General features: G+C 38.2%; 1 protein-coding gene across 1 annotated transcript in view; it reads left to right on the top strand.

Annotated features, from left to right (window-relative positions):
• Positions 1-11,796, top strand: part of BOLL (boule RNA binding protein) — a 45,384-nt gene that overhangs the window by 31,015 nt on the left and 2,573 nt on the right. Inside the window, exon 10 of the mRNA XM_027773611.1 lies at positions 2,942-3,040. Coding sequence (XP_027629412.1) covers positions 2,942-3,040 — 99 coding nt within the window. The remainder of the gene's footprint in view (positions 1-2,941; positions 3,041-11,796) is intronic.

Genomic DNA, 11,796 nt, shown 5'->3' with positions numbered 1-11,796 from the left:
ACATTCTCTCTGGAGATCATTTTAGTTCCTAGTAAAGCTTCTTTGTGTTCTAGTTTTTCTCTATTAACATGTAGTAATTGTTACATCCTTCCCCATCTTCAACCTGTTTCACTTCCAGGAGTGTTCCTTCCTCAGCTAGAAGGCTAAATGGTAGATAACAAAAATGGTGTAACCATCTTTTCTCCTTCAGTTCTACCTCCTCTGCTATTAAACTGTGTAAAATGGATTTCTGTGGATATATTCCCTGCTTTGACTCTGGACTGATCATACCCCTACACTAAAGACTAAACAGGCTTTGAATAGGCCTTTCAAAACATTAACTCTTAGAAAGTCTTTATCCTTCCTAATGTCTAAGGAGGTTCAAAATCCTCACACTGGTCCAACTTGTGCAGCACTTAGAAGACATTTTTGCATTGTATGGGAATCATGAGCATTTTCTTACTTAATAGATAATGGCATTTTTTAAATTTATATTTGGTTCTTTTTGTTGTTTTCTGGTTTGAAAGGAGGGGCAGTGAGATAAGTATACTTGTACGATAGATTTACAGCCAGAATCTACTTTTACTTTTAGCGTTAAAGCATCTTTATTTATTTATTTATATTTTGCCATAGGGCTCATGCACTTGCTGGAGGGACAAAGAGAAAGAGACAGAAGCATAGTGACATAGTGAGATTCTGTCAAAAATACCTACCACTCTAATTGACAAAAAAAAAAAAAAGACAAATCCTGTGAAATATGTATTCAGATTCAATGGAGAAGAGAACTACTATATTAAGAGAGATGGAGGGGGAGTCAAGAAAGTATCCTAGAGAGACTAGCTGATGGTGTAATGGCTAAACTCTCATATAGTTGACTGTGGTTTGAGTCCTGAACCCCGTGGCTTAAACTCATGCTGGGTGCGTGTGCATGTGTGCCCAAAATCTCTAGAGGAGAATGGAGAAGGATTGCAACATGGCCATCTCCGGGGGAGTGGGGGGGGTAGTTTCTCACTTTCATCTCTCTGTTTCTCTGGCAAGCACACACACCCTGTAACAAAAATCTCTCTCTAAAAAAATAATAGTTCTAGTAGAGTTGATTCTTAATTCTGAAGTATTAGGGGAAAAAATGAGAGAGTAGTATGAGCAAAAACATTGGGGCAATGAGAATACACCTCATTTGGGAGAGTTGTCCAGGTTGTTTGGTATAGCTGGAAGAGTCACACTAACAGACAGTGGAGCAACAGGCAAGGGACAGGTCCTGTGAAAAGAGACTTATGGTTTGTCCAACAGATAGTGATACCATTCATTGACATATAGAATACACAAAAAGACTTATATTTATGTAATTGTGTGTGAGAGGATTGGAGAGAAGGAGTTGGTTTCATAACATGAAATTTGTAGTATTGGAGGACTACTAGTAGAGGTATACCATTAGAAATACAGATGGCTCTAGAGCAGTACTATCCAACAGAAATATAATGGGAACTAAGGATGTTATTTTAAAGTTTCCAGTAGCCATGCTAGAAAAGTAAAAAGAAACAGGTGACATTAAAATTTTAAAGTTTATTTCTTTCATATATGAGGGAGACAGGCCCTTTATGCCATTCCTGTAAAATAAATTTTCCGTGGTGCACTCATTTTACAAATAGGGAAATTACAAAAGCAATACTGTGAAAGGGTAAATAATTTCCAAAACTAACATAGCTAGTGAGTATAAACTGTGAACCAAGGAAGAAGGACAGACTTAAAATACAAGAGAAAAAAGGCTAACCAATGGAATGAGGTCTTTAAGAGGGAGAGAATTGATGGTATCCAGAGCATGGGAGGCAGGAGTAACCCTGAACAAGACTGAAAGTCAGTAAATAAATATAAGAATCTGAGAGTGAGTCAGGATTCATGTAATTTTATACAGTGGGGCTGGAGGTCAAGTTGGTTACCACAAATTGGCTTCTACTTACTCTGCAAAAGACAAAGCAAACTAATATTCTAACAGTGAAAGGATGGAATTGGGTAGTCAGTCCAGGGTTGAAGCCTGCAAAAGGTTTAAAATAAATGTTGAGATAAGTAAATAAAGATACTTTGTTTTTGAGAGACAGAGATTTTTGCTGCAGGGCATGCACACTCACCAGAAAGAGAGACAGAAAGCGAAAAATCACCCCCCAAGGAGGATGGCCACGCCGCAATCCCTTGTCCTCCATTCTCCTCTCGGGATCTTGGGCATACAAGCACATGTGCCCAGCATGAGTTTAAGCCACCGGGTCTGGGACTCGAACCACGGTCGACTATGTGGGAGTCTAGTGATAGCCATTACGCCAACTGCTGGTCCCAAGAAACATTTTTTTTAAATAAAAAAGGTTAAGGAAACCTGATTATAACACCAAAAACAAAAACTGGTTTTTTTTGTTTGTTTGTTTGTTTTTTTGAGACAGGATTTTACAATGTTGCCCTTGCTGTCCTCAAACCTGAGATCCTCTTGCAGCAGCTTCCCAAGTAGCAATAGAATAGGATTATAGAAATGCACCACTGTGCCTGGCTCAATCCTGTAGTTTTTAATTTTAGGGAGTTAAACCACTTTATCACAAATCACCTCATTCCATTAAACTGTATTAACAGATTATACCTTCTACCAGAAACAATATTAAAAGCATGAAAATAAAATTTTCTATGAAAATACAGTACAAAAGTACAAAGTATAAGATAGTAACCTGGCTTTGCATGTGGACTTAGCTTATGAATAATAGCTTCTTAGCAGCATGCACCACAACAGCTTATCCAAGTCTCATCATTTTAACTACTCTCTATTTTCTTGATCAGAGTATAAACATAAGAAATGTGTTATTTTAATCTGTTTTTACATTGTGTGGCAGAATGCCAAGTACATTGTAAATACTGAATCAATATTTTTAATTACTAAATAAAAGATAACACCTTTTCTCTCGTTTCTTTTTTACTGTTATTATAGCCTTACTCTGATCATGGAGTTCAAGCAACATACCATCAGGTTTATGCTCCAAGTGCCATTGCTATGCCTGCTCCTGTGATGCAGCCTGAACCAATTAAAGTAAATTTGTTTTGACTTCTATTTTTCTTCAGTTTTAGTTCAAGTTTTCTAAGTTTCTCTTCTGAAGAGGAACAGCTTTGGATATTTACATCCCATTTGTGATCATAAGTAAAGAATTAGCATACTCTTCCATTCTGAATTAACTATAATTTCTGTTAATTAGTTTTGATGAAGTCATAAACCATATGTGGTTGATTTTTTCTATTTATTGTGGTAAAATATATATAACTTAAAATTTAGCATATTTTAAACTTTTAAGTGTGTAATTTAGTGCACTAATTACATTCATAATGCTATGAAACCATCACCAGTATTTCCCAACTTTTAATCACCCCAAATAGATACTCTTTACCCAGTAAGCAATAACTCTGGAAACTTCCAGGTCCTGGTAATACATACATACATATATATATACACTCGTCAGAAAGACAGAGAGAGACAGAGAGATAGAAAGTGAGAAATCACCCCCTAGGGGGGATGACCACACAGCAATCCCTTATCCTCCATTCTCCTCTCGAGATCTTGGGCATGCACACACATGTGCCCAGCGTGAGTTTAAGCCACCGGGTCCCGGACTTGAACCAAGGTCAGCTACATGGGAGTTCATTGATATAGCCATTACGCTAACTGCTGGTCCCATCCTCCAGTATATTTTCTGTCTTTTTATAAATTTACCTATTCTAGCTATTTCATATAATCAGATTGTGCTTATCTATGGCAATAGCATGTAGCATTTGTGGAGAGATGAAAATAGTTAATGATCTCCTCTTCCACTTTGGTAATTGTGTTGATGCTTCCTAATTAAGATGATCATTCTTTGGAAAATCCATGCATATATTCAATATATTATGACTATCTAGTATGGATCAGGGAATTCTTCCTATTACCTTATAACCAAGTTTCCTGGTGAAACTCTTATATCATCACTTTAGGGAAATGGACTTTATTTCTGGTAAAGAACCACAGTTTGACTAACTGTTGAAACAATAATTAAGAATCTTGTATATGGTATACTTAGATGTGAAAATAGGTGTTACTGCAATAAAGGGATAAAGTGATAAAGATTACCTGTTTTACACTCAGACTTATACTTCTGACCACTTTTTTTTTTTTTTTTGTGAGAGGTTTTTGCTATAGGGCGCGTGCGCTCGCCAGACAGACAGAGAGAGACAAAGAGACAGAAAGCAGGAAATCACCCCCCAGGGGGGATGGCCACGCCGCAATCCCTTCTCCTCCATTCTCCTCTCGGGATCTTGGGCACGTACGCACACGCGCCCGGCGTGAGTTTAAGCCACCGGGTCCGGGACTCGAACCGTGGTCGACTACGTGGGAGTCCAGCGACATAGCCATTACGCTAACTGCTGGTCCCACTTCTGACCTATTTTATAGTTTCAGCTCAATACCTACTGAGACAGTCTTTTTTTTTTTTTTTTTTTTTTTTTTCAGATTTTTCCCATAGAGCACATGCACTCACTGGAGAGATGTAGAGAGAGGGGAAATCAGAAATCGCCTCCCAGGGAGGATGGCCATGACACAATCCTTTCTTCTCCATTCTCCTCCCAGGGTCTTGGGCATCCATGCACACATGCCCAGCATGAGTTTCAAGCCACCAGGTCCAGAACTCGAACCACAGTCAGCCATGTGAGAGTCCAGTCTCAACCACAATGTCTTACCCCAAGATTATCTACTCTTAAGAACCCACTCACTCTCTTGTGTTCCCTATCTTATTAGCATTCATTGCCATTATCACTCACTGTATCTCTTCACTGTCTACCACTGTACCACAATCATAAAGTAAAACCATAATTTTGACCTAGTGTCCAAACCTAGAATGTTACTAAACTTTATTTATAGATTTCATTTTCACTATTGTCAGAAAATTTTCTAAAATGGATGACTTTTGGGTCAGCCCATTGGTATGGTGGTTAAGGTGGCTAGATCCCACATGTCCAACTGCATGGTTCAAGTCTGGACACAGTGACTTGATAATTTCATCAGGCATGTATGCATGCATGCCCTAAATCCCAAATCCCAAGAGGAGAATGAAGAAAGGACTATGACATGACCATTCTCCTAGGGAGGTGCTTTCTCATTTTCCCTCTGTCTCTGTCTCTCTAACACCCTATAGCAAATTTTAAAAAGGGGGCGGGTCTAGTAGATGGCATAATGGTTACATTGCTGGACTCCCACGTGGCCACCTGCAGTTCACGTCCTGGACCTGGTAGCTTGAAAATCACACCAGACACATGTGTGCACATGTCCAAAATCCCAAAAGGAGAATGGATGAGAAGGGATTACAAAGTGGCCAGTCCCCCTCAGGAGTGATTTCTCACTTTCTGCCTCTCTGTCTCTGTCTCTCCAGCAAGTGCACTCACCCTGTAGCAAAAATTTCTTTTAAAAAAAGGACGACTTCTAATGTTAACATTTTTACCAAATATACACACACATCTGTTTTTGCTATGCCATATTAGATGAGTGCTAGTTGTTTTCAGTTACTGAGATAAAGAGGATAAAAATATCCCATGACTTTTCTTTTTCTTTTTTTTTTTTTTTTTTTTTTTTTTTTGGGGGATTTTTTTTTTTCCCCTTTTTTTTTTTGGGGGGGTTTTTTTTTTTTTTTTTTTTTGAGAGAGTTTCTGCTATAGGACATGCGTGCTCACCAGAGAGATAGAGAGATAGAAAGAGAGAAATCACCCCTCGGGGGATGGCCACTCCATTCTCCTCCATTCTCCTCTCAGGATCTTGGGCACACACACATACACTCTGGGCATGAGTTTAAGCCACTGGGTCTGGGATTCGAACCACAGTTGACTACATGGGAGCCCAGCGACATAGCCACTATGCTAATAAAATGCTGGTCCCAATGCCTCTGATTCTTCATCTGTAATAATAATGATATCTATTCCATTGGCTCTTGTGAGAATTGAATGAATTCATACATGTAAACCCCTTAGAGAAGTATTTAGTATACAGTAAGCAACTATAAAATTTCTTACACTTTAAATTTAAACTAATTTTTTCATATTGAATTAAAAGATATAAATTACTTTTTCTTCAATGGAAAATTCTGCACAGTCATAGTAGTCTATCATCTTTGTCTACTCTCTGGCCATAGATTGTGCTCTTTATAGAACATTTCCTAACTGGAAGAGATAAACTAAAGTATCTTTTTGTAGAAAATGCACCAGGCTGGGACCAGGAGTTGGCATAATGGCTATGTCATTGTACTCCCACGCTGAACCCCAAGATTATCTACTCTTAAGAACCCACTCACTCTCTTGTGTTCCCTATCTTATTAGCATTCATTGCCATTATCACTCACTGTATCTCTTCACTGTCTACCACTGTACCACAATCATAAAGGAAAACCATAATTTTGACCTAGTGTCCAAACCTAGAATGTTACTAAACTTTATTTATAGATTTCATTTTCACTATTGTCAGAAAATTTTCTAAAATGGATGACTTTTGGGTCAGCCCATTGGTATGGTGGTTAAGGTGGCTAGATCCCACATGTCCAACTGCATGGTTCAAGTCTGGACACAGTGACTTGATAATTTCATCAGGCATGTATGCATGCATGCCCTAAATCCCAAATCCCAAGAGGAGAATGAAGAAAGGACTATGACATGACCATTCTCCTAGGGAGGTGCTTTCTCATTTTCCCTCTGTCTCTGTCTCTCTAACACCCTATAGCAAATTTTAAAAAGGGGGCGGGTCTAGTAGATGGCATAATGGTTACATTGCTGGACTCCCACGTGGCCACCTGCAGTTCACGTCCTGGACCTGGTAGCTTGAAAATCACACCAGACACATGTGTGCACATGTCCAAAATCCCAAAAGGAGAATGGATGAGAAGGGATTACAAAGTGGCCAGTCCCCCTCAGGAGTGATTTCTCACTTTCTGCCTCTCTGTCTCTGTCTCTCCAGCAAGTGCACTCACCCTGTAGCAAAAATTTCTTTTAAAAAAAGGACGACTTCTAATGTTAACATTTTTACCAAATATACACACACATCTGTTTTTGCTATGCCATATTAGATGAGTGCTAGTTGTTTTCAGTTACTGAGATAAAGAGGATAAAAATATCCCATGACTTTTCTTTTTCTTTTTTTTTTTTTTTTTTTTGTTTTTTTTGGAGAGATTTTCACTGTAGGGCGCGTGCGCTCGCCAGACAGACGGAGAGAGACAGAGAGACAGAAAGCGAGAAATCACCCCCCAGGGGAGATGGTCACAACGCAATCCCTTCTCCTCCATTCTCCTCTCGGGATCTTGGGCATGCACGCACACGCGCCCAGCGTGAGTTTTAAGCCACTGGGTCTGGGACGCGAACCACAGTTGACTACGTGGGAGTCCAGCGACATAGCCATTACGCTATCTGCTGGTTCCCTCCCATGACTTTTCTGACAACCCAGTATATAAATTTGGCAATATCTCTTTTTTTTCAGTCTATTGTGTTATATCATTCCACGACCATCTTACCCCTCTACATGCATTCCTGTGTCAAATGCTGGGGTTTTTTTTAATTCTTTCCATTCCCACACGTCCTCCCCATGCAGTTTCTGTTATCTACAGTTATGCTATTTCTGTGTTTTCAAGTCTTTCAGTTTCTGTCAGAGTGCATTATATATTGAGCAGGGACATACAGTGTTTGTCTTTCATATTCTGGCTTGTTTCATTTAGCATTAAATGCTGTAGATTAATCTACAGAATCTTGCTGTTCTTTATGGCTGAGTGGTATTCTGTTGTGTGTACATGCCACTTTTTTTAAATCCACCCATCAGGTTTTGGACACTTAGGTAGATTCTGTGTCTTAGCTATTGTGAATAATGCTGCAATAAACATGGATGCACAAGTGTCTTTCCAACTGAATGATCTACTGTTTTTTGGATAAATTCCCAGGAGTGGATACTGGGTCTTGATAGTTCTATTTGTAACTTTTTGAAGAACCTCTATGTTTTCTGCAATGGCTATAGTATTACATTCCAACCAACAGTGTGAGGATGGTCCCTTTTCAAATGTTAAACATTCTTTTTTTTTTTTTTGAGAAGTTTTTGCTATAGAGCTCACGCACTTGCCAGAAAGGCAGAGATAGACAGAGAGACAGAAAGCAAGAAATCACCCCCCCCCCAGGGGGGATGACCATGCTGCAATCCCTCCTCTTCCATTCTCCTCTTGGGATCTTGGGCATACACACACCCAGCGTGAGTTTAAGCAACTGAGTCCAGGACTTGAACCTCAATCGACTACATGGGAGTCCAGCAAAATAGCCATTATGCTATCTACTGGTCCCAAAATCTTAAACATTCTTAATATAAAATTTAAATTCTTCTGGCTTAAAAGTATGCACTTCTCTAACTATTCTTAGGTATGTGAGTAGGTAACAGCAGAAATTATCCAGAGAAACTGTTATCTTGCTCTTTAATTTAGTCATATCATAATTACCAATTCCACCTTTATTAGAGATGAGAAAAGAAAATTTAATAAACTTTCAAAATCAAACTAGAATATAGGGCTTTTATGCAGAGTTTCATGCTTTTTTAAAATTTCATTTTCTTTCTTTCTTTCTTTCTCCATTTTTGAAAAAGAGAGGCAGACACAGTGAGAGAAGTGAGAAATCATCCCTCAGGGGTATGGCCATGCCTTAATTCCTTCTCCTCCATTCTCCTCTTGGAATTTTGGGCATGCACTCACACATGCCTGGCATGAGTTTCAAGCCACTGGGTCTGGAACTTGAACCGCAGTTGGCCATATAGGACCATATGGGAGTCTAGCAACATAACCGCTACACCATCTTCTGGTCCCTAGTTTTTTCTTCTAACGTTGAGTGTTCTATGCATTTTATACTGTATTTTTTTTTTTAGGTGATTCAATGACCTTCAGTAGAAAATAGTACCCCACTCAGAGAAAGAAACTCCAAAATTATTTCTGTAGATTTCTAGAAATGTACAACCCTGTAAAAATGTTTCACAATACAGGTTTTACTACACAGAAAATTATCTACTTTCATTTCTAGTGCATTTGTATTATAACCTTAAAATCTTAATATACAAATGTTATATCCCTAGGGGAAAAAAAGCAAAAATATATAAGAAACAAGAAGTGGAAAATTCTGTGATGACAATAACCTGTTTGTTGATGTGCTTGATTGAGTCAATATACAGTGTATTCTGGATGGGAAATTACATTTTGTATGCTGTGATGATGTACACTGAATGAATATAAATTTTTAAAAGAAAAAATAATAACTTAAAAAATACTAACTTTGAAACATTAGTTTTTTCACTTCCTATGCAAATTTTCCCTGGTACCCAAAACCTGGGTGGTTTTTAAAATAGAAAAGTGGAAATATTCTTCTAAAGAATTTGAGCCTGTTGCTGTGTAAGTTGTTTTTAAATATAATGACTTAAGTTTTATAAAATAATTAATTCATAAAATTTAAGTCGGGTGTATCCCAACATAGAAATTTCAGGTGTCAAAACTATCATGAAATGAGGGACCAGCAAGTAAACCTCCGTAATAAATTTATAAATTGTACTGGCCATATTCTCTGACTATAATGAATGTTAGATATAGTCAAAGAGAGGATTGTGCAAGGAAGAAGTATTGAGAGATGGACTCCCTGGCAGTTTTAACAAATTATTTGATAAAACCTAGATAATGGGGATAGGTGGCATGCTGATTAAGGACTCTGGACTCCCACATGGCTGACTACAGTTCGAGTATCAGACCTGGTGGCTTGCTTTCTCACTCCTTCCCCCCTTCTCTCTGTCCTTCTCTGGTCAAATTTAAAAATAAGTAAATAAAGTTAAATAATTCAATAATTCTTTTAAAAAAAAAAAACCTAAATAATGGTGCCAAGTTCTCAATGCCCTGGGCCATGATAATCCATATTCTACACCATGAGCTAGTAGTTGGCCAACTATTCACCCCTCTGAATATTATCAACCATCTTAGGTGATGATACCTTCAGAAGAAAATTGTCTCAAGTCAAAAATCACAAAACATCTGAGAAGTACAAGCACAGTGAGAGACAAAAAAAAGAAGAAGAAGAAAGAAAGAAAGAAAAAGTAAAAGAAGCAGGGAAGGACAGAGAGAGGGAAATGAAGAAAGGAAGGAATGGAAAGGAAGAAAGAGGAAAGAGGGAGGTGGAAGGAAGACCCCAGGCCTTTGGACTTCAGCAACACATTAACAGACTTAATCAGGGAGTAAAAATCAGACCAGTTTATTTATCCCTCTAATCTGGCAAAAAATAATAAAAAGACTTAATTGAAGAATTACATTAAAACTATAATAAAATATCACTTAAGGATTTAAGTTATCATTTCGCTTCCTGTCACATCACTGTGTACTGTCAAATCTAGCAGAATTTACACAAATTATGGGTCATTAGTTAATTCTATAAATCATATAAATGAGTTGCCCCATGCATAGAAATAAAATATTCCCCCAGGGAGCTCACTCTCGCTCTCTCACTCTCTCGCGCTCTCTCTCTCTCTCTCTCTTTCTCTCTGGCAAACACAAAAAGAATAGCAAATCAGGGGACCAACAGATGCCATAATGGTTATGTCTCTAGTCAAAGGTAGTTCTAGTCCCTGACTTGGCGACTTAAAACCCACACTAGGTGCATGTCCGTGCATGCCCAAGATCCCAAGAGGAGAATGGAAGAGAAACGATTGTGGCATGGCTATCTTCCCTGGGGGGGGAGGTGATTTCTCACTTTCTGTCTCTCTGGCAAGCACATGTGTACTATAGCAAAAAAAAAAAAGAAAAAATCTAAAAAAAAAATAGCAAATCAGTGTTGACCTGTAATTTTTATTGAAACTAGCAGGTCCTAAGTTAAATTGTCATATTTGGGACAGGAGTAAAAGAAATAAATTAGGAAAATGGCAATGGATCTTCTCTAAGATTTTAAGTTGGGTTATTAAGTTATATATCAATTATAATATTACATTTTTATAAATTCTTACGTGCTGGGAGTAGCAATAAACTGTTTAATTTAGGTTCATACAATCTATGGTTTGTACAGTTTTATTCACACAGTGACAAAATTGCCCAACAGTGAGTGCATTTCTCATTACGCAGTGCTCACTGTCTGTGACATTGTGGAAAAGATAAAACTATTGAGACAATAGAAAGATCAGTGGTTGTCAGTTATTAAGGGGGAAGAAGGAATGAAAAAGTAGAGCACAGGATTTTTAGAACAGCAAAGCTATTACATGTAATACTGTAATAAAATGTATAACACCAGGAGTGAACCCTAATGTGAACAGTGGACTTTGGGTGATAATGATGTGTTAGTGTAGGTTCATTGATTGTAACAAAAGTACCACCCTGGTGCAGGATGCTTCCTTTCTCTAAGAAGACTGTGTATATAAGGGGATAGAGGGTATATGGGACCTCTGTACTTCCAGTTTTTTTTTTTTTTTTTGACATAGGGCATGTGTGCTCAACAGAGACAGAGAGAGGGAAAGTGAAAAATCATTGGGCGGGGTTTGGGGTGTGTGTGTGAGGGAGATGGTCACACTGTAATCCCTTCTCCATTCTCTTCCTAGGATTTTGGGTGCACACACACATATGCCTGGTATGGTTTTCAAGCCTCTGGGTCCAGGACTAGAACCACAAAATTGGTCATGTAGGATCCAGCACCTTAACTACCACCTGCTGGCCCCCTTCCCACTCAGATTTTTTTTGGAAGAGGGATTTATAATGTTTTCTTTTTTTTTTATCTTTTTTTTTTTTTTTTTTTTTTTTTGTT

The sequence above is a fragment of the Tupaia chinensis genome, unplaced genomic scaffold, assembly GCF_000334495.1.
Source record: "Tupaia chinensis unplaced genomic scaffold, TupChi_1.0 Scaffold000361_1, whole genome shotgun sequence".
Lineage (NCBI taxonomy): Eukaryota > Metazoa > Chordata > Mammalia > Scandentia > Tupaiidae > Tupaia > Tupaia belangeri.
Note: the sequence above shows the minus strand (reverse complement) of the source record. Positions and strands in the feature narration are given on the sequence as shown.